General features: G+C 43.9%; 1 protein-coding gene across 2 annotated transcripts in view; it reads right to left on the minus strand.

The window, feature by feature from the left end:
* Positions 1–23,414, minus strand: part of LOC138246187 (serine/threonine-protein kinase SBK2-like) — a 137,516-nt gene that overhangs the window by 90,941 nt on the left and 23,161 nt on the right. Inside the window, exon 1 of one of the 2 annotated variants that reach the window (XM_069200514.1) lies at positions 1,185–1,312. The exons of the other annotated variant lie outside the window; for it this stretch is intronic. Coding sequence (XP_069056615.1) covers positions 1,185–1,299 — 115 coding nt within the window. The 5' untranslated portion in view covers positions 1,300–1,312. Of the gene's footprint in view, positions 1–1,184; positions 1,313–23,414 lie in introns of those variants that run through there. 2 annotated transcript variants of the gene reach the window in all.

Below are 23,414 nucleotides of genomic sequence, written 5' to 3' on the forward strand. Positions count from 1 at the left end.
ACTCAACATTGCTAAATAGCCCACTTGATAATCCTGTATCAGATTCAACTGCATCTAATTTATTAAAGTCGTCTGCATGCAAACTCATAGTTTGGAGTTTTTTTCACATCGCTGAGGCCGAAGCACATGTTTAACACGTCTCTGCTTTCATTTTCCCTGCCCACGTTTGAATTTCACCCGGTGCTGGCGGGCTACTGTTTGAGTCAAAAAGTATGTCAGTGTAAGAACATCGTTTTACAATTAGAACCCGTTTAAATTACTAGATCATGGTGCACTGATTAAACACTTCTCTTCTACCAACATATTTGCAAAAGTATGCTGTTTCGTGTTATGTCGAAGTTAATGGTTAAGCAATATATTCCTTTTAATGCCAGAATAACCATATTATTTCATTGCAAAGTGTTCCTGTCCTGCTCATTTAACAGCATAATGCACTCTGACACTTGTAATTTTGATTCACAGTCAACGAACTAATAGTACGTAAAGCAGTGAATTTACCGAGCACACAAATGTCTATCAGGCAAATACTTTTTGGCATATGTATCCAAAATACTAGCTTACCAATTCCCCTGAAATTTTGATTTCCATAAGTACAGTTTTCACATTACAACTTGGACAAGACAGTGTTGTGAAACTTTCTAGGCTCATTTACAGTTTTTCCAACCTTCTGAAGTTCACAACCATGGAATAATTATTTACGACATTTACTGAAAGTAGTTCTGTGGAAAAAAATCTCGAAAAACATACTTTAGCAGGTGATTTTCCACAAAATTTTATTGCCAAAGTTATAATCTTGTGCACCCCAATTAAAAGTATTTTACTGCATTACTATACTCTGTCTCTAAAAGTAATTGCCATTTTATAAACCTATAACTTTGTTTGTAAAACAATTATTCATAAAAAAAAGTGATTATGATTTGTGTCTGTCCGGCAGTGAAAGATTTTCTATACTTCCAGTGTACTCCTTGGGAAGTAGTTCAGTGTTACAACATTCTTCACAATATAATTCTGCTGTGCTGCATTGCCAATACAACAGCACCATTTCTTAAAAGGTTTCTCTCGGCACCGTCCACTCTTTCCAAAGGAATTAGGCGATTTGCTACAGCATCCCTCCCACTCTGCAGCATGTACACAAACAAGCATGCTAACTTCATCAATATTGCCATAAAACCAGAAAGACCTACCTTGTGCGCACAGACACCACATGTTCAAGGGAATGTTCGGAGTCCGATTGACCAGCAGCCCGTGCAGGGAGGAAGAAAGCTGACCCCCTACATCATTCAGTCTCCTGCGGGGCATTGAGAAACCTGAACACAGCAGCGCCTTAATAAATCACAGCGGCAACCGAAGAGAGTCAACCAATCTGAGCATTACCGCCAACAGTATTTCACACGCGGTGATCAGCTGAAAACATTGAGCAGGTCCCACAGCTGTGGGGCCCACAGATAAAATTATCCTTATCAAGAGGGAGCAGGTCAGGTCTGAGTGCAGAGGAAATAGAGCTGTCATACCTCTTGGCCCACCTCTACAGTATTCCTATTCACAACAGGATTCATACTCTCTGCTGGCCTGATTTACGACAAACAGACGCTCTCAGCTATCACACACGTTCAATATGTTGACATAGAAAATGGTCAGACCTAGGACTGACTTAGACGTACGTTTTGGGGGCAGTTTTTGTTTGTGTATGTTGCACTTTATTTACAAAGCTCCACAACTGGTGAATGAATTAGGAGCGGGCGACTTACATGTGCATACATTGCACACAACTACGTTTACTCTTAGATGCTGCTTGTGGGTGCCCTTCATGGGTACAAAAAATACAAATAATGTGCACAACCACTCAGGTGTAACGTTTTCTAGATTTGTAAATTGTTTTTTGACGCTTTTAGGGTGATGCATTTTTCTGCATATTTCATATAATTTTCCTTCTCAGTCAGTTTCATTTTCATGTATCTTTCAACTGTGGAAGAGAAGATTGGTTGTTAAACATTACAGCTTTTGGTGTGATTTTCCACCAAACAGTTTTCCTTCTTTTGCCTTCTCCCCTCCTGTTTGCTGAAATCCATTTTTGTTGGCCTTAGGGCTGTGGACTTTGCCCCTGCTAACCAGTGCAAAATTGCTTGTACATATGGTAAAATTGACCTATTGTTGATTGGCACATTGAATTTACTCACTTACAAGCCCCTAGTAAAGTAGTACAGTGTGTAGCCATGGCCTGTAAATGAAATGCAACTAGTGGACCTGCAGCGCTTACTATTCTGCTGACTTAAGTAGCCCTTTAACATATGTCTCAGGCCTGCTATTGAAGAATGTGTGTAGTTTTAAACAGCCTATTCTACTTTGCTAAATACATATTTTGCGAGGCCTAATCCTTCCTTTTGATTACATAGAAGTGACCCCTAAAGTAGGCCCTAAACAGCCTATCGGACAAGGTATATTGTATTTAAAATGCTAGACACATACTTTTAAGCTCAATATCTCATGGTAGTAAAAAACTCCTACAATTTTGTTCCGCAACTATGAGGTCTACCTCTCCCATAGGATTGAATTTGGTTACCTTTTTCCATTTATTAAACAGTAACTTTTGATTGGGAACTAGTAGAAATGTCATGTTTAGTCTCAAAAGACGTGTAATTTAAAATTTTCTTTAATGTTAAAGTTCGATTTTATTTCACAATTTTGAAACTGATACTTAAAAAAAGGCACTTGCTTCTCTAACCATTTGGTGCCTGCAACCTGGGTCCTGAATCACATGACTGTGATTACCATGGCAGCTGGCCTTTGTGTATTCCTCCCAGACAGTGAGACAAAGAGGGACTAGATTTTGGCAGGATGGACCATCCTGCCAGGATGTGTGGGATTGAGCTATTCCCTGCCCCAATTATATTTCAAAGGAGCTGCCTCCAGCACACCCAGAAATAAATCTTCACACCAGTTTGTCATCTTAGACTTCTTGGAGCATGGACAGGTGAAGGGAGAAGTTTCCAGAAACCAGATGTAGAAGGGCCTAGACGTTTCTCCCACATCAAAGGCTGGCAAAAAATATAAATATTGGACCCTCAGACCAACTCTTCTCTGCACTCCTGGATCTTTAAAGGGCCCCCAGAAGGACTGCCTTATACTTCAGAGGACTGCCTGCTACTTGAGGCCTACTTTTTACTTGAAAGGACTGTCTTGCTGCTATCAGAGGACTGCCCTGCTGTTTGAAGCCTGCCATGTACTCTCAGAGGACTGCCCTGCTGCTTGAGGCCGGCCTTGCTGCTTGATCCCTGGAATACCCGAGTGACTCCAGTTGCTAGTTGGTTGGCCTCCTGTTCTGAGCTGCAGGGGCACAAAAGCGCAACAACTTGAACCCTGCACATGGACCCTGCCTGAAGTGAGCCCTACCCTCCCTATCTAGTCCTGGCCCTTGTAAGTGGTGATAAAGGTGCCCAAACTGCCAAAAAAGTCAATGTAGGACTTTTCATTAAAATGTGGCCAGAGCACAGACAGGAGACCAGGACCTACTTGCTCACCAATCCACCAAAAAGGCATTGTCGGTCAGCCTGATTTCACAGTAGCTCCCTCTACATTCTTCTCCGCAGCAAGAAATACTATTCAGTGGCTCCTCTTTGGAAGGGTATCTAGCTTTGTGGCGCCCTTTCCGGCTATAGCCTGCAGCTTCATCCCGCTGGAGATTTTTAGACTTCAAATAAAGAGACAAGTTCGAACAAAGAAATCTTCACTGTGACTTCATCCAGCAGCTCTTGGCCATGACGGTGCCTCCTCTGACACTGCCTGGTGCCTTTTCCTGCTGAACTTTACCTTTTCAGACATTTCTTTCAAAAATTCTTCTAAGTCCGAAGGCAAGTCAAGACCGGGCCACCCACATAAGTAGCTCTGTAATCATGTCTCAGACCTGCCCTTGCAGTGTCTGTGTGTGTAGTTTCACCTGTAAATTCGACTTGGCAATGTGTACCCACTTGCCAGGCCTAAACCTTCCCTTTTCTTACATGTCAGGCACCCCTAAGGTAGGCCCTACGTAGCCCCAGAGCAGGGTGCAGTGTATGGTTAAGGTAGGACATATAGTAATGTGTTTTATATGTCCTGACAGTGAAATATTGCTAAATTCGTGTTTCACTGTTGCAAGGCCTGTCCCTCTCATAGGTTGACATGGGGGCTACCTTTAAATATGATTAAAGTGTAGATTCCCATTGCGAGCTCAGAGTTTGGGGTCTCTGAGCTCACAATTTAAAAATACATCTTTTAGTAAAGTTGATTTTAAGATTGTGTGTTTGAAAATGCCACTTTTAGAAAGTGAGAATTTTCTTGCTCATACCATTTCTGTGACTCTGCCTGTTTGTGGATCCCCGGGTACTTCACCAAGTAGTTGCAGTGGACAACTCAGAGCACCTGTGCAGAGTGGCGTAGGTTCCCTTTGAATGGGGGGGAGGACTCAGGTTCCTTGAAGGTAGCTGTGAGTCCAACCATGCCTGATGATTGTTTGCTAGGCAATGACCTGGAGGATTTCCCTTGAAAGGAGGTCTCACTTGGAGATGTTGGGTCTGCCTGGGTGGGTTTCTGTATCTACCCTATCAATGGTAGCCTGTCAGGGTAGTCAAGAGCTCCTGGAGCCTGCAACGCGACCATAGAATCGACGCACAGAGCTGGAGAAACGATGCTCAGCATCGCTGACGGAGGCTGGTGAGATCGCAACCCGCGCTGCGTGGTTTTCAGATCATCCTGCGGCTGGATTTATGACACAAACACCGCTGGGTGTGTAAAAACAACACAAGAACTGCCCGGACCCGAGAGTGCTGACCAGATCGACGCATCGCTCTCCTGCGGAGAGAAGAAATGACGCGTCCTGACCCGACAAAAGGAGAAACAACGCAAGGTCCCGCTCGTGAGTGGAATAGACGCAACGCAAGCCCTTTTTGACGCATACTCACCCGTGCAGGGTTATTTTTGACGCACCGAAGGTACATTTTCATGCTAACAGTGTTAGCGTGTGTTTAAAACTAGATAAGGACTCTTTTTGCTTTTTAATTGATAACTTGACTTGTGTATTGTGGATTTTTGTCATTTTGATCTTGTTTTGTTTAGATAAATATTCTCTATTTTTCTAAAACGGTGTTGTGCCATTTTGTAGTGTTTCCATTAAGTTACTGTGTGTGGTGGTACAAATACTTTACACTGAGCACTCTGAAGTTAGCCTACAGCTCATGCCAAGCTACCAAGGGGGTAAGCAGGGGTTAGCTGAGGGTGATTCTCTTTTACCCTAAATAGAGTGAGGGTCCTTGCTTGGACAGGGGGCAACCTGACTGCCAACCTAAGACCCCATTTCTAACACTAAGGATATGTAAAAAAAAGTATTATAAAGGAGGAGCACGCGGTTCAACAAATCTGTTCATTCTGGTTTCTGAAGTTATCCCAGAAGCAATTTGCAGTTCATCTTGTTTAGCACACCTTTCAGAGCAACAACCAAGTATCTATTTCTAATAACTGATACAGATTGTTTAATGTGGAGGTCGGGAATGATTGACTAGCTGAAGAAAGCACTAATTTAAAATCTAAGAAATCAAAAGTCACACACAGTGACCATCGGCGCTAAAAGCGACCACCTCACCTTAATAAAAATATATAAAACCACCAGTTTTATGGATTTTATGTGCACCCACTATTTCAGACAAAGGACCACTTAAATGAGGTCAATTCTCGGAGGCACCTTGAGGCATATGATTTATTTCTCATTCACTACTTTTCTGAGTGACGTGCTGGACTCAGACATGTAGTTATAGTAACCCTGGATCATGATTCTTTTAATGATCGTTTTCTAACCAGCAGTATTAAGAGCAAGCCATTACAGTCATACTCAAAGGTGGTGATGCCTCCCCTCCTCACTTTATGCCCAGGCAAGTAAAATAACTTAAATGTGTGATCCAGTGTTGGAAATGGCCCTTTTTGCAGGGTCATCCCCAGTCTTTTTGCCTCCTGCCTCCTATTTATTTTACCTGTTGCTGTTGGCTTTTGAACTCTGAGCACTTTACCACTGCTAACAAGTGCTAAAGTGCATATGCTCTCTGTGTAAATTGTATGTAATTGGTTTATCCATGATTGGCATATTTGATTTACTAGTAAGTCCCTAGTAAAGTGCACTAGAGGTGCCAGGGTCTGTAAATCAAATGTTACTAGTGGGCCCACAGCACTGGTTGTCCCACCCACATAAGTAGCTCTGTAATCAAGTCTCAGACCTGCCATTGCAGTGTCTGTATGTGCAGTTTTAACTGTAAATTTGACTTGGCAAGTGTACCCACTTGCCAGGCCTAAACCTTCCCTTTTCTTACATGTAAGGCACCCCTAAGGTAGGCCCTAGGTAGCCCCAAGGGCAGGGTGCAGTGTATGGTTAAGGTAGGACATATAGTAATGTGTTTTATATGTCCTGTCAGTGAAATATTGCTAAATTCGTTTTTCACTGTTGCAAGGCCTGTCCCTCTCATATGTTAACATGGGGGCTACCTTTAAATCTGATTAAAGTGTAGATTCCCTTTGTGAGCGGAGAGTTTGGGGTCTCTGAGCTCACAATTTAAAAATACATCTTTTAGTAAAGTTGATTTTAAGATTGTGTGTTTGAAAATGCCACTTTTAGAAAGTGAGCATTTTCTTGCTTATACCCTTTCTGTGACTCTGCCTGTTTGTGGATTCCCTGTCTGGGTCAGTTTGACAGATAGGCTGGTTGCACCTCACACTAGACAGTGACACAAAAGGCGCTGGGGTGTAGTCTGCATTTCCTGATGAGCCATCTGTGCTAAGAGGGAAGGGAGGAGTGGTCACTTACACCTGAAAGGGCTGTGCCTGTCCTCACACAGTGCAGTCTCCGACCCCTTGGTGGGAGTCTGGGGCCTGGCCTGGGCAATGCAGGATTTCACATTCAACAGAGACTTTACTTTGAAGTAGGCCTACTTCAAAGGAGAAATTGGGTATAAGAAGGACACCCAAAACCACAGACTTTAGAACACTTCTGGAAACAAGAGGAACCTCTGCCTGGAGAAGAGCTGAAGAGCTGAGGAGAAGTGCTGCCCTGCCATTGAATGTGCTTTGTGGAGCTATCCACATCTTCTTATAGCTGACCTCAGACATTATATCAGTTTAGCATCTGTAGAGATTTTGTTCAGTATGCCCCTTTGGAGTACAGACCTTAAATGGCACCTTCTATCCACAACCTCTAACAGAATATAATACCCAGTAGTCTGCGGAATTAAAAACAAATTTGCAGTGAGGACTGTGAACAAGGGGGCTGATGGAGGGCCTCGCTGCAGGCCATGACTTTTATCCAGAGCCCACTATGCATGGTCAATGGCATGTTTTTTCTCTTGCTCTAAAATGGCCTTTTCCCACTAGAGATTATTGTAGACGTAAGAATAACAGAAACATAATGTGACATCGATTTAGGTGAAAGAGAACAATCTATCTTAATTTCTTCATTACATTACCAACCTTTCTCTATGCAGTTTAGTATCCAATGTGAAGCGTGACCTAATGTTTATGCAATTGTTAATTAGAATAAGTGAAAACTCATGGATACTTGGAATATTTAACAGCCAAAGGCCAGGCCCTGCACCTAATTCCCACCATACAAGCCCAGAAACTGCAGAATCAATCAGTAAGTCAGCAAATTTGTAAAGTGCATGTAGACGGGTCTCTGCGACCACGCCTACCTCTGCCGCGGCCTGGCGCTTCGCTCTCACCACACCGGAAGAACTTACGCGTTCCCATGGAAACATGGGAACGCCGCCGAACGTGCGAGAGGCCGAGTTCCAGAGCCCCGCACTGAAAGGGAGGACAGACTCCGGAAGTGGGGGGAGAGAAATCCTCCGGACGGACGCCGAAGACGGAGGACGCGAGAGAGATGCCGCGAGGAGAAGGAGAAGACCGCCAAGCCCTCGAGAGACGCGAAAGAAGGGAAACTCGAGCCCCCTAGACGTGCACTGGCCGCCACAACCCCAGAGGGTCGTGGCTTTCTAAGGTACGGTCCTTGTTACAAGGACAGGAGAAAATCAGTATAAACCACAAAATAAAAGGGGGAGGAGAAGGAGGAGGAAGGGGGGGGAGGGAGGAAGAGAGCCTACCTGAAAACAAACCCTGCGCGGAAACTAATCAAACAAAAGAAACCTCTACGGGCCAGCACTTGCCAAAAAATGATTATCACTAGTGTTTCTGCCCTGCACCACTTCACTACTGGCTACCTGTAACCTCACCACCCCTTCACTTCCACAATTCTCCCTTTTTCCTGCATGTCTGCACCTACATAACCCCAGAATTTACAAAAGACTTACCTTCGTTTTCCTGCTGTGTTTTGTGTTTCCGGTTCCACCTGGGAGGCCCAAGAACTGCCACCATTAGAAGACCTGGGGAACGCAGGAGAGACCAGAGGAGAAGCAAGGAAATTGACTGAGCAGCCCTCATCGTTCCTCATTAGTTATCATATCACTCTTCATTATTCAATAAACCTTTAATTTACACCCTACGTCCGTCTCCGAGACTCTGTACCGCCAATCCCCCACCACAGTGCACTAATCACTGGTGAGGGTATCCAAGCACTGTTGTAGCTGTGTTTGTCTCAGTCGAACAGCCATGTCTGGAGATCCCTTCTGAACTCCTGGATCGATGGAGATTTTCCTAGGTGGGGGAGGCTGTTCCAGGCCTTTGCAGCTAGGTATGTGAATGAGCGATCATGCAGAACAAATGAGTCTGGAGCGGTGGTGCAAATCCTTCCGAAGTTTGAGGCAAGCTGGTCCTAGGTTGTGGAGGGATTTGTATGCAAACATCAGGAGCTTGTATTTGCAAGGTTTGTGTACGGGGAGCTAGGAGAGGTTTCTTAAGTGGGGTGACGTGTGTTGGTTTTGGAAGGTCTAGAATGAGCCTGGTGGCTGAGTTCTGTATTCTTTGGAGTTTTTTCGTTATCCCACTGGTGACTCTGGCATAGAGTGAGTTGTTGTAGTCTAGTTGACTGGTTATGTGGGCTTGTGTTATGGTGCTTTTGGTGTTGAGTGGGAGCCATTTGAAAATCTTGCAGAGCATGCAAAGGGTGAGGAAATGGGTGGAAAAGATCACGTTGACCAGGCACTTCATGTTGCATTTGTTGTCTATGATGATTCCTAGGTTTCTGGTGTGGTTCTTGGGAGTGGGGGAGGGGGAAGGTCCAAGCTCGGCTAGCCACCAGGAGTAGTCTCAAGATGGTGTTACTGATCTGTAGTACCTCTGTTTTAATGGTGTTGAGCTTGAGGCATCTGTCCTTCATCATTTTGCACTACTGTTCTTGCAGTAGTGGAAGATGGATCTTGTTGTGGAGGTGTCCTTGGAGAGCAAAAGGACGAGCTGCATGTCGTCTGCATAGGAGATTATGTTGAGTCCATGGTTTCTGACAATGTCAGCCAGAGGGGCCATGTAAGGGTTGAAGTAAGTGGGAATGAGTGATGATCCCTTGGCGACTCCGCAAATGATATCCTTGGGTTTTGAGGTGAAGGGCGGGAGGTGGACTTTATTAATTCTACCTGAAAGGAAAGTGGCGATCCATTTCAGGGCTTTTCCTCTGATTCTGATTTGGTGGAGCTTTGTGAGCAATGTGTGAAGGGAGACTGTGTAGAAGACTGCAGAGACATCGAGGAGGATGAGGGCAGCCAAGTTTTCTTGGTCCAGGAGAAGTCTGATGTCATCCGTGGCTGTGATAAGGACAGGTTCTGTGCTGTGAAGCTGCATTGTGATGTGTCCATGAGATTGCTGTCTTCTAGGTAGGCCATAAGGTGTTGGCTTAGGGCTTTTTTGAGTACTTTTGCTGGGAACGGAACCAAGGAGATCAGCTGGACGTTTTTGAATTAATAGGGATTGGCAGAGGGTTTTTTGAGAAGCGGTTTGACTCCTGCATGTTTCCAGTCTTCTTGGTAGGCGGTTGAACTTATAGAGGAGTTGAGGATGTCGATGAGTTTGCTGGCAATGGTGCTGATGCCTAATTTGAATATGTGGTGAGGGATAGAGTCCTTGGGGGATCCAGAATGGGTGGCTCTCATGAGGTCGGCAGTGCCCTGCATAGTAAGATGTTTCCAGTTGGTGATGGTGCAATTGGTGAGGGGATCTGCGGGGCTCGGGAGGCTATGGTGTTCAAGGAGGTGAGGAAATTGATGGTGTAGGTGATGGAGGGTTGGGAAGCAAAGTTTTTGTAGATAGTGGCTATATAATAGTGAAAAAAGTCAGCGAGGGAGTCACTTAGGTTCTGTGTAGGGTTGGTGCAGTTCTCCAATAAGGATGGGTTAAAGAATTCTTTGACGATCTTGAAAAGCTCTTTGCTGCAGTTGGAGCTGGTTTCAATATGGGTGGCTAGGGATAGTTTCCTGGAATTATTGATACCTTTGTGGTAAAAGGTGAGTTTGCTGTTGAAAGCGGATCGGTCGATGGGGTCCTATGAGGCACGCCACCTTCTTTAGTGTTGCTCTTGCACTTGGTGGTCCTAAGTTCTGGTGGGTACCAGCTGGCTTGCTTGACATGCTTGTTGGGTTGGCTCAATCGTATGGGGTGACAGTGTCTGCGTTGCTTGAGATCCATGTGGTGAAATTTCTGACAGCTGTGTCCATGTCTGTTGGAATGATGGTGGTCAGCGTTGAGGGTGTAACACCACTGGGCTTCGGAAATCTTGTCCCAGCTTTGATGGGAGGTGCAGGCTGACCTATCTGCATTGTAGCAGGCTGATGCGAATGTGAAATATATGATGGAGTGGTCTGTCAAGATGAGCGACGAGGTGTGGTCGAAGGAGACTCTGTTCCTGGATGTGGAGATGGGTCCATTGTGTGTCTAGCGATGTGCTTGGGGTTAGTAACAATTTGCTGTCCAGGAAATTGATGGTGTTGGTGTCATTGGGGTTGTCAAGATGGTAGTTCAGGTCTCCGAGGAAGAGGTAGTGTTTGGTGCTGATGGCTTGTGTGGCGATCAGTTCGGTGATGACTTCACAGAACTTTTTTTCTGACCCAAGGGTTCTGTATGTGTTGGTTCCTTTGATGGACGTTTTACTGACTGGGCTGATCAAGAAGTGGAGGTGTTTCATGATTTGAGCATTGTTCTTCGTTGAAGCAGAGCAGCGGAGGGTGTCCTTGTGAATAATGGTGATCCTGCCTCTGGGCCTGCCTATGCTATTTGAGAGGATTATCTTGACCCCATCTGGGGTAGCTGCGTAGATGTTGGGTGTCGAAGAGGCCTTGAGCCAGGTCGCAGCGAGGAAGGTGATAGTGTTCCAAAATTCTGTGGCATGTTTGCAGAGGTAACAGATATTAAGCAGGATGCATCGAAGGTAGGGGGGTGGACATTTTTGGTATTGGCGTGGCAGTGCTTGATTGTGTTGAGGTTCTAATGTTGCAGGAGAACTGGAGCTGGTGGCTTATAAAGGGTCCATCTTTGGATTGCGGAGAGGAGTGGCAGTAGAAACTGTTGGTTGTGTAGAGGGTGAGGATCTAATTTCTGGAGTAGTGGCAGGCATGCGGTAGACCCAGGGTTCCTGGCGCTGGGCACGGTCCAGGCACAGATAGGTACAGTCGGGCTTGCCTTTGGCTCAGCCACTCAGCAGCCTCCATAAATAGCGCTGGCAGGAGGGAGCTGCTAACAAGGAGGTGGGGTGGGCGGGGAGTGAGGAGCAAGGGCAGGAGAAAACAGCAGGAGCAGGTAGGGGGAGAGGTGGGAAACCAAACTGAACTGAACAAAACTGGACTGGACAAGCAAAACTAAGGCAAAACTATGGCGAGCAAGGCTGTATTCAAAACACAACAATAAAAATACCAGAGGCACAAGAAGTAAAATATGCAGTATCCAAAACATAACAATCAAAATACCAGAGGCGAAAGAAGTAAAATGTGCCTAAATAAGCAGAGGAAGCCTACAGGTGAACAGCGGGTTCGAACAAGTTGGTTCTCTGTGGTAGATGAGTGAGCAGACTCCTGGGCCAAGTCCAGGCAGCAGGGAGAGGTGAAACATAACAAGAGGTCAACTGCAAAATCTTTGTTTAGTGTAAGTTGTGTTTTTTTGCTGATAATAGATTAATAGATGTTCATAAACGCCACAGGAATTCTCTCAAAAATACAGTTCAAGAAAAATCATGGTTATGAATCAAAATTGAAAAACCACTGAAATTCACAAGTTGTGCTAATCTATGCTGGCCATAACACACACATTCATCATGACCTGCTTGTGACCTTATATATCTTCACTGATGACATCTCGAAGAGCAGTATTAATTATCTCAATGTAGCATGTCAACAATATGTTTATCACATGTGATAGAAGTGGTGGATGATGTGAGAGAAACAAATCTCTCAATCTGTGCCTCCTAAAAATGTTTATTGCATGTGTGTTGATGTCATCCTAGAGCCACTTATTCAAGTCATAAGTGTTCACATGGATCTTTTGGTGGATATCTCTACAAAGGATTGGTTTATCATTTTTTCTGGGTGACCATAGAGTTTCTATTCTGTTATTCACTACAGAATCTGTAAAAATGTACTGCCATCTGATATGATTTCCTGCTGGGTAATATGTAGAATTATTATAAAAGAGCATTTAATATAATTTTATAAGAATGCCTTTCTTGCAAGTAGGGTATTTCATGCATTGAAAATGTTAGAACATAGTTAGCAAGTTATCAACTTATGGGTATTTTTAGACGTTCCAATTACCTCATGCCTCACATTCCAAAAAGAAAAACCCCATTTCTAAACCACACTCGCTAACGCTGAAGATGATGCCAGCCTGCAGGTCTTCCCTGCCTTAAATGGAGTTGCAGATGTATGTTCATTCCGAATCTTCAAATCAGAATCTTGCTTTTTTGCTATGGATTCAATCTGTTGAACTCCAAGGTTAGGCGTAACTCCACAGGCAGTTTTGTGAACCGGTCTTTGTACAGAAACTGTGCACAACCAGTGAAGATCTGAGCTTGGGATCTGTCACTCTCATCTCACCATCTATGTTTCGTTCTAAAAAATAAACTTGAACACTCTTTTCTAAAACTTGCAGAATTACCAGATTTCACTTTTCTTCACTGCCTCTGATAGCTATTTTATTCAATTAAACCGAAGAGAGAAATTAATCAGAGAACTCTTGTGTGAGGCTATTCTGATGCAGGACCCTTCGCCACAGTATTCTTTTATGCAGCTGGAGCTGTTCATCAGCGAGTATGGAAAATACAATTTCTCGGCCTTCAGGGGAGTTTATTTTATTACATTCCTTCTCTTCTACTGTGTAATGCACTCGGAGCTCTTACATATTTGAAAAAGAGAGTACATAGCTGTATCGAATCAAACTGGCTCTGGAAGAGAGAGGCCTATGGCCTGACATGGATTTTGACTGAGTACTCACAGAGTACACAATCTTCAAACAGTCTGTTTCTGAAAGTCAAGCTTGGCTCACTTTGTCGCCTCAGAGCATCTTCAGAGAAAGTGTGTGTAGTATTCGTACAGCAGATAGCCAAACAATAACACTGTTAAGATAACAACCTACATATTTAAACCAAGCATGTTAAAATATAAAAATGTTACAAAATGAGATTAGTAACACAGTTGGCGATAAATGGATAAAAATGCTCGAAAAGATGGAGTAAAACTGCGAAGTCACACAGGATTTTAATAAGATAATTTTGTGAATGCCCAGTAACATGGCAGGAAATGAAGAAAACAGATGGTTTAACGCATATTGAATCTTTCAAGCAGGAAGACAGCGTTGAAGCTTGGGCGACACATTTCTGAATGTTGGGTTGAATTAGTGGGAGTTTCTAGTGAGGTGACTTCAAATGTGGGCGCTTGTGGCTGAAGACACTGGGCTTCAGGTGATCCTAAGTGGCAGCCTCCAATAACTTACAGGTAGCTCGTGCAGGCATTAGGAGTTCTTAGGACTGCGGAGGTGAAGACTCTTCATAAGAGAGGGTTCAGATGCAGAGAACTGACGTTTCCTAAGGCACGTGCAAGAGAAAAAAGTTCAGGGCAGACCAGGGGTCACTACTCCTCTCAGAAAATGATCAGGCAGAAATTAATTTTTCTTCAGGAAAGCTAGGATATTGCCGTCTTCAGCACTAAATTCGACACCCATATTAGAGGCTGTAAAATCGATTTTTAAAGTGTAAATCTAGTTAACTATCTGTGCTGGCCTGTAAAGCAATTCTACATTTCCTGTTCGTCCGGTGATGGCATCGTGACAAGCTTGTTGTTTTGGGAAGGATCAAAGTCTCTTGCACTGAGAAATCAAGATCGTAGGATCTTGCCATGATCCAGCAGAGCCCAGTCCAACCACCCACTTGTATCTGAGTTCCTCCTACCTTTGCTGGCTCAGCTATAAAGGCACCCCGCTGCCCCATCTGGCCCGTGACCTAGCCCTCTCACAGGGTAGATGCCCCATGAAGGTCTCTTTCGCCTGCTGTCTGAAAGAGGAGCATGTCACAGGTCCTATTCAGAAGCCGGTGAGTAAGCAGATGCGATCTTGACAAACCCAATGCAATCCACATCTCACCTCATGCTTTCTATGTGCCTGAACCCTTTGTACTCTAAGCAGAGTAATATAGAACGGAGTACGCAGCAGGTGTGAATTGCTGGAGATTGCAGCCAGGAACGGATATATAATTTCAATGCACGGTGGATGGTAGATAGATCTTGCACTTTCATTTTTTGTGCAAAAGGTGGCATGATGTTTAAACCACTATCAAATGTTAAATTGTAATTTCTCAAAATTACTGGAAACAGAAATAATAACTGGAATTTAAATTAACTAAATGTGTTTCAGATCATGTTACCTGTAGGCTGTGAATTGTATTTCTTATCACATTTGCTATTTAAAGTTACTAACAACTGGCTACACATTTCCCTCGCAAAGAAATTCTATAGCATGTCTGTTCCAAATATAGTCAGTTCAAAAACACATTTAATTGTTTTATATGCAGCTGGGATGCTGGAGGGTCAATGTCTAGGGCCAAGTGTGCTCCTGCAAGGCGGAATGGATTCTGGAGGTGACCTCAGGCACATCCATTCTGCTGTAAATTGTGTCCTGTGGGGGTGCTCTTCAGATGAACACAGGGGAGAGCAACTTCCAAACCAGGTACTGAATGAATCACATAAACATGCACTACATTGTAATTGCTGCAATGTGGTTATTAGCTGTCTTGAAATATTTTAAATTGGTGGAACGTTGTTGTCAAATTGTAGTTCTGGATACTGGGATGTGTTTCAGTATCACACTTATTCACAATCCCTTGTAAAGGGGTCTCAGCAAGCAGTGGGCTTGCAAAAAGCCTACCTGCTACACTCCTTGAAATTCCGCATGACCTTGAATTACTATTTCCCTCCTTTGTTTTCAATACACCTCTGCTTACCTTGTATGCCTCTTGTATGAACTATTCCCAAATCTCAAGCCTGTCAGTCTTTAGGCTTTCTTTGAAATCATTTGCTTCTCATGTCATTTGCCTTCTCTAATGATCACTTACAAGTCACTAATGCAGCACAAATAAACTAATGCATGGGATAGTTTCCTTTAGCATGCTAAACTAACTCTGATAACCAATAGACTGACCACTAATTTTAGGCTCCTGGGTAGCGTGCTACTTGGCATAAAGAACATCAACGCCTCAACAGGGGTAGCAAGCGCTACACAAATGTAATATGAGTGCAGTTCAATTCTTGGCTAGCACTTCCAATTTCATGACTTTAGGCAGTTCTAAATGAGACTGCTGCATATAGTAATTGTCTCACCAGAGCAACTTATATGTCAATAAAGAAGCATGCATACATTTCAAGATGAGTATATGTAACTGGGCCTAGTCAACAAACTGCAGCCACAGCTGAAGTTCAAGTCTTAAACAGGTGCATGCAAAGCTCTGAAGATATGCCACTCTACATCCGGTTTTTAAAAGGGACCCATAAAGTGGCAGCTTTTTTGATTCGTCATATTAACAGGAAAGCATTCCTTCTCGCTGCCGCTCAAGTCCGCAAGCAGCATCATGTAAACCACCAGCACTGCTTGAAAGCCACGCAGTGTGATTTCCTGCTGCTGGAGCTGTGTACTCCGACTGGTCGGAATTAAAGTAGCTGTAAATGCAGTTGTGGCAGCGGTGAGTATCAGCTTTTTACTGCTACAAATCAGAGTAGTGCTCTACTCGGGGGAAGTGTGCTGCGCAGTGGCAAGTAAACAGCTGCGCTCTGAAGCCACAAACGGTTTCCTTCCAAACTAAGTTACTTAATTTACATTTCGTGAACTCCATAAATTTACAAAAATTTTCAATATCCATACTGGGATATAACTCCACTAAAAGTAGGTTTTGTAGGAAACTTCCATTTGCTAATACTCACCAATTACCTCCAAAAAGGTTCTGTAGGAAAATTAATCCCACACAGGAACCATTTAGAAAAATTTATAACATTCGCCTCCTTCACGAACTTTATTGTCTTCCAGATTCCCATTTTTTTCTTATGACAATTTGTTATATTCACTCCTGTGAAAAAGTGAAGAGGAGACTATGGACATTATCTCGATTGAGCCAGTAGTCCCCTTTTCAATTTGTGGCCAATACTGGGTTACAATGTTACATCATACCTATGAGATCACAAACAAGTAATGCTTGCCCACATCTAATGGCGAATAACAGGCACTATTGGATTGTTCTTCCACATTCTTATTTTTCACGCGGGGAAGTCGTGCGTCGTTTTCCGGCACGCGGACAGTCTCTTTCTGTGGGTCGCGGTATTACCAGATGTCCCGGGGTCTGTGCATGGATTCTTCGGCTTGTTTTCCGGCTGCGTGTCGTTCCGGGAGGCTGTGCGTGGAATTCTTGTTCCCACGGCAGGCGTCGTGTCGATTTCTCTTCTGGAAGTCGGGCGGTGTTGTCCTTGCAAGGGCGTGCTTCGAAGTTCCGGTCGCCCCGAAGGCGCTGCGTTGATCAGCGTCGGTGTGCGGCGTTTTTCTCGCCGCAGAGCAAGCTGTGCGTTGAAATTTTCGGCGCACTAAGAGTTCGAATGAAAAAGAGAAGTCTTTTTGGTCCTGAGACTTCAGGGAACAGGAGGCAAGCTCTATCCAAGCCCTTGGAGAGCACTTTCACAGCCAGACAAGAGTTCAGCAAGGCAGCAGGGCAACAGCAAGGCAGCAGTCCTTTGTAGAAAGCAGACAGATGAGTCCTTTGAGCAGCCAGGCAGTTCTTCTTGGCAGGATGTAATTTCAGGTTCAGGTTTGTGGTTCAGGTTTCTTCTCCAGCAAGTGTCTCATGAGGTAGGGCAGAGGCCCTGTTTTATACTAAATTGTGCCTTTGAAGTAGGGGTGACTTCAAAGAGTGGCTAAGAAATGCACCAGGTCCCCTTTCAGTTCAATCCTGTCTGCCAGGGTCCCAGTACGGGGTGTGGCAGTCCTTTGTGTGAGGGCAGGCCCTCCACCCTCCCAGCCCAGGAAGACCCATTAAAAATGCAGATGTATGCAAGTGAGGCTGAGTACCCTGTGTTTGGGGTGTGTCTGAGTGAATGCACAAGGAGCTGTCAACTAAACCTAGCCAGACGTGGATTGAAAGGCACAGAAAGATTTAAGTGCAAAGAAATGCTCACTTTCTAAAAGTGGCATTTCTAGAATAGTAATATTAAATCCGACTTCACCAGTCAGCAGGATTTTGTATTACCATTCTGGCCGTACTAAATATGACCTTCCTGCTCCTTTCAGATCAGCAGCTGCCACTTCAACAATGGATCAGGGCAGCCCCAATGTTAGCCTATGAAGGGAGCAGGCCTCACAGTAGTGTAAAAACGAATTTAGGAGTTTTACACTACCAGGACATATAACTACACAGGTACATGTCCTGCCTTTTACCCACAGAGCACCCTGCTCTAGGGGTTACCTAGGGAACACATTAGGGGTGACTTATATGCAGAAAAAGGGGAGTTCTAGGCTTGGCAAGTACTTTTAAATGCCAAGTCGAAGTGGCAGTGAAACTGCACACACAGGCCTTGCAATGGCAGGCCTGAGACAAGGTTAAGGGGCTACTGGAGTGGGTGGCACAACCAGTGCTGCAGGCCCACAAGTAGCATTTAATCTACAGGCCCTAGGCACATATAGTACACTCAACTAGGGACTTTTAAGTAAATTAAAAAGCCAATCATGGATAAACCAATCCATAGTACAATTTACACAGAGAGCATATGCACTTTAGCACTGGTTAGCAGTGGTAAAGTGCCCAGAGGTCAAAAGCCAACAACAACAGGTCAGAAAAAATAGGAGGAAGGAGGCAAAAAGTTTGGGGATGACCCCATCAAAAAGCCAGGTCCAACAAACATGTTTACTGGCATTTTGTTTGGTATACTGTTCAGTCTGAGAGGGGAAAGGTTTCTTTAGTGACTGTGCACAGGGGACACCCCGCGCACGTTTCTTGTTCCTCTGTCTAGTCATGCATGGCCAAAGACGAACCCTAGGCAATGTCGTCCCCACTCAGATCAGCCGCTGTTAGACTTTTCATCCTTGGCGTGGTCTCCCTTAACTTTTTGCATCTGTTCCCCAGGTTGTTGATGTGTGCTGGACTCTGATTTTACTGTTTTTGTTGCTCTGGGCACTTTACCACTGCTAACCAGTGCTAAAGTTCAAGTGCTCCTTTACAAAATGTGTATGTAATTGGCTTATCCATAATTGGCATATTTGATGTATTAGTAAGTCCCTAGTACAGTGCACTAGAGGTGCACAGGGCTGTAAATCAAATGCTACTAGTGGGCCTGCAGCACTGGTTGTGCCACCCACATAAGTAGCTCTGTAATCATGTCGCAGACCTGCCACTGCAGTGTCTGTGTGTGCAGTTTTAACTTTAAATTCGACTTGGCAAGTGTATCCACTTGCCAGGCCTAAACCTTCCCTTTTCTTACTTGTCAGACACTCCTAAGGTAGGCCCTAGGTAGCCCCAAGGGCAGGGTGCAGTGTATGGTCAAGGTAGGACATATAGTAATGTGTTTTATATGTCCTGACAGTGAAATATTGCTACATTTGTTTTTCACTGTTACAAGGCCTGTACCTCTCATAGGTTAACATGGGGGCTACCTTTAAATCAGATTAAAGTGTAGATTCCCTTCGGGAGCAGATGGACATGTGGAGTTTGGGGTCTCTGAGCTCACAATTTAAAAATACATCTTTGAGTAAAGTTGATTTTAAGATTGTGTTTTGAAAATGCTACTTTTAGAAAGTGAGCATTTTCTTGCTTATACCATTTCTGTGACTCTGCCTGTTTGAGGATTCCCTGTCTGGGTCAGTTTGACAGTTGGGCTGGTTGCACCTCACACTAGACAGTGACACAAAAGGAGCTGGGGTATAGTCTGCATTTCCTGATGAAGCAAAGCAAAATACAAACGCTGTGGGATAGCGTAACTGGATGGACGGAATGCGGAACCAATCAAACATTCACCCCCAGTCACAGATCTGGGTTTAATCCATCCATTATTTTGCTCACCATGCCACCCCAGTTTGAACCCAGCCATATGCAAATCAGTCTTGACCCTGTTCCACATGGGAACAGTCCAGCCCGAACTGCCAGGCCAGGTTCTCCCTGGACCGGAAACAAGCATCCTGGGCCATCTGTGCTAGGAGGGAGGGGAGGAGTGGTCGCTTACACCTGAAAGGACTGTGCCTGTCCTCACACAATGCAGTCTCCGACCCCCTGGTGAGTGTCTGGGGCCTGGCCTGGGCAAGGCAGGATTTCACATTCAAAAGAGACTTTACTTTGAAGTAGGCCTACTTCAAAGGAGAAATTGGGTATAAGAAGAGCACCCAAAACCACAGACTTTAGAACACTTCTGGAAACAAGAGGAACCTCTGCCTGGAGAAGAGCTGAAGAGCTGAGGAGAAGTGCTGCCCTGCCTGTGACTGTGCTTTGCGGTGCTATCCTGAAGTTGCTGCCTCTGCCAGAGTAAGAGAGCAAAGACTGGACTTTCTGTGCCTTCCATCTTGTGAAGAAATCTCCAAGGGCTTGATTTAGAGCTTGCCTCCTGTTGTTTGAAGTCTCAGGGACAGCAAAGACTTCTTTCTGCCAGCACCTGGTGTCTCTGGAGAGACTCCTGCTCTGACAAGTGGTGCCCTATCCAGTCCCTGGGCCCTTGAAAGGAAAGCTGGTGGAAATCCAAGGAAATCGTCTTTCGACGACTTCGGACCGACGCCGCTGCTGAATCCGGTGACGCCGCCTGCAACCGACTCCGTGATCTTCGCTGGAAAGCGACGATCTTCGCTGGAATGCTACGACCTTCGCAGGCACGACGCCGCTGCCGCCCCGCTGAAGTCTGCAGCTCCGTGGAAGTCGCTGCACCACGTCGTGACCGACGCTGCTCGAAGTGCGCGGATTTAACGTTTTGCACAGATGCTGCGATCCCCGACTTCGCGCATCGACTCGTTTTCATTCTTCACCAAAGTTACTGTACTTGGGGGTCTACGCGACTCCGTGTCCGGCGCCGCTGGTGTCAGCTTGTTGGGAACAACTCCGTCACAATGCCGTGTTAACACCTCATCGAAGCATTTTGTGTTTTCTGAGCTATTTTTGAGTTTAATCTTTAAAAATTCATAACTTGACTTGTGCATGTCGGATTTGCGTAGTTTTGTTTAGATACATATTTCCTATTTTTCTAAACTGGTGTTGTGTCATTTTGTAGTGTTTTCATTAAGTTACTGTGTGTGTTAGTCTACTGCCTACTGCTCTGCCAAGCTACCAAGTGGGTAAGCAGGGGTTAGCTGAGGGTGATTCTCTTTCACCCTGACTAGAATGGGGGTCCTTGCTTGAACAGGGGGTAACCTGACTGTCAACCAAAGACCCCATTTCTAACAGCCGTTGATGTACTGCTCTGCCCCCAGGTACTGGCAGAGACCTACCAGGTGCTCCATCTAACTTGTAGCACCCAAGTGTTGCATTTCTCCCCCAGACACATCAACTGTCGCACTCCTTTTCAGGGGTCCTCTGCCATCTGCAAACTCCGGATCATGGTGCAGGTGTGCCAACAGCCCCTCTAAACATCGCCAGAGGTACCAGGGTCACTCTTCTCTAAGTCAGGAGACCAGTTCCTCAGGGCATGGAATTTGAAGGATATTCAATAGGCTGGCGGGGAGCAACAGGCTAATGCGTCCTCCATCTTTGGCTTGGAGGCCACGCCCCTCTTTCAGTTGAACACATTTTGTTCACCTTCTAACTTGTGCAACTCCGGCTAATGCTAAATATAGATGCATAGTTGGCACTACTGTGATCAGGGATTAGAAAACATTACTTGGCTAATTCTGTAGCAATGAAAGCAGACTCTGCAAACCTCACAGTATGAGAATTTAAATGTATAATTTCTCTATTTCCAGCATTCCTACTTCTCTCCACCTTACCGTTTCAGAAGTTGCCATGGGCTTCCTCACTCCATAGCTGCAAGAAACCTTCACTCTATTCTTAGTGAGGCATTGCTTGTTTTTATTCATTTAAAATGTGTTGGTCGGGGTGTGGTTTGGCACCGAGAGAAGATGGCCACCTTTCCGTGAGCTCCAGAGGTGGCAGGAGGTGAAGCGGCGGACTTGTTTTTATTGGTAATTGGGAATCTGTTTTTGTTTTTGTTTTCACCTCACAATTTTTTCTTTCTCTTTTGTATTCATCTTTGCCTGAGATGTTCCTTATGGACTAAAGCATTTTTTTATGCTCTTTTGTTTATTATATCCTAATTCCAGTCAGAATATATCCATTATTTCCTCATATTTTAATGTACTTTTTTCTGTGGTGAAGTCATATTTGGTATACTGTTTCTCCCATATTTTTCAAAATGTTATATATTGCTTATGGGCAGATCTAGAAATCTTCAATTGACCAACAGCAAAATACAAAGTAATAAAAACTTCAACAATGTTGCTTTATCCAACTCCTTTTCCATATTATTAAGTATGAAAGCACAGGAGTTACCAACCATGATATTACACCTTCAACACCTGTTTCTTCCTCATCTGTTATTAATAAATTATCTTCCAAGCTTCCAGTAACAGCATATACGTCAACTAGTAAAAGAGCTATGAAAGACCCTCTGTCTCCTATTAAAGCAGTTGATACCATATCTATGGAGTTACTTTCAGAGGAAATAAGAACTCTTAAATCTTTTATGAAGGATACTAATAAACAAATGCAAATTTTGGATGATAAATGGTCGCATGTGGAGAACAGAGTCTCTCATATGGAACCAAAGGTGGAAGTGCTTGAAGATTCAGTTACATCTTTACAATCTGAAGTTGCTATTTTGAAGAAACATGTAGAGGATATGGAAAATCGGAATCAAACAAATCATCTCCACATTTATGGTCTGCCTGAGGGAATTGAAGGATCAGATTTATCATCTTCCTTTCAAGCATTTTTGCCGGAAATTCTAGATCTGACTACTTCTCTAGCTTTAAATATACAAAGAACAAATAGACTTGGTCATATTTCCCATATGGCTTTGACATCAAAGAAACCAAGAGGAATAATCATTTATTTTTTGGAGTATTTGGATCTCCTAAAGGTTCTCAGAGCAGCAAGAGCTAAAGGTCGGATCACGTGGTTAGGCTCCAATCTCTTCTTTGCACAGGACTATGCTAAGTCAGCAGCAGACAAACAAAATAGATTTTTAGATATGTGTCCAGCACTTAAAACCCTTAATGCTCGGTATGGTCCCTTTCATCCCTGTTTGTTCAAGGTGACTTACAATAAAAAAAAACATATGAAGACCCAGCATTACTGCCGAAATGTATTGACTCCTGTAGAGGTGAAAAATGGACACTTCCAAAGTAACAGAGACTTGACTATTACATTGTTCTTAAAATTATAGATGTGCTCATTTTGGTTTCTCTAATGCTAAGAATGACTTATCATCTAAGGGAATTGATCTTCCCTATTTTCTTCTCTTTTTAGATTTTACTTCATTAAAGTACCCGTTTTCTGTGGTAGCAACTTGTGTGGCCCGGTCTCTCTTCCCTTTCGTGTCTGCAGGCGTGGAGTGAAGATTGCACTGTCTTCCTTTTGTGGTTTCACCACCCTCACTTTGTTTTGTTATTATAGGTATGTTTCTATTACTTATTATGTTTACTTGCATTTTTAATATTTCTTCCCATAATATGCTATGTTCTTTCTCTTCTTCTTTTCTTTTTCTATTTTTTCCTCCTTTCCTTTTCCTTTCTTTACCCTTTCCTGTTCATATTTATTCTCTTCTTCTTCTGTACATCATTTTCTTTCTTTTGGTTTAATGTTTCAAAATATATAGTTGGTTCATATTTAGAATGTTGTGGCTATATTATAACATTTACATTTTAAATAAAAATTATATTTATTTCCTGGAATGTTAAAGGTTTAGGATCTCCAATAAAATGTTAAAGAGTTTCAACACATGTTTTAGAATTAAAAGCTAAAGTTGCTCTATTACAGG

This window comes from Pleurodeles waltl, chromosome 7, assembly GCF_031143425.1.
Source record: "Pleurodeles waltl isolate 20211129_DDA chromosome 7, aPleWal1.hap1.20221129, whole genome shotgun sequence".
Taxonomy (NCBI): Eukaryota; Metazoa; Chordata; class Amphibia; order Caudata; family Salamandridae; genus Pleurodeles; species Pleurodeles waltl.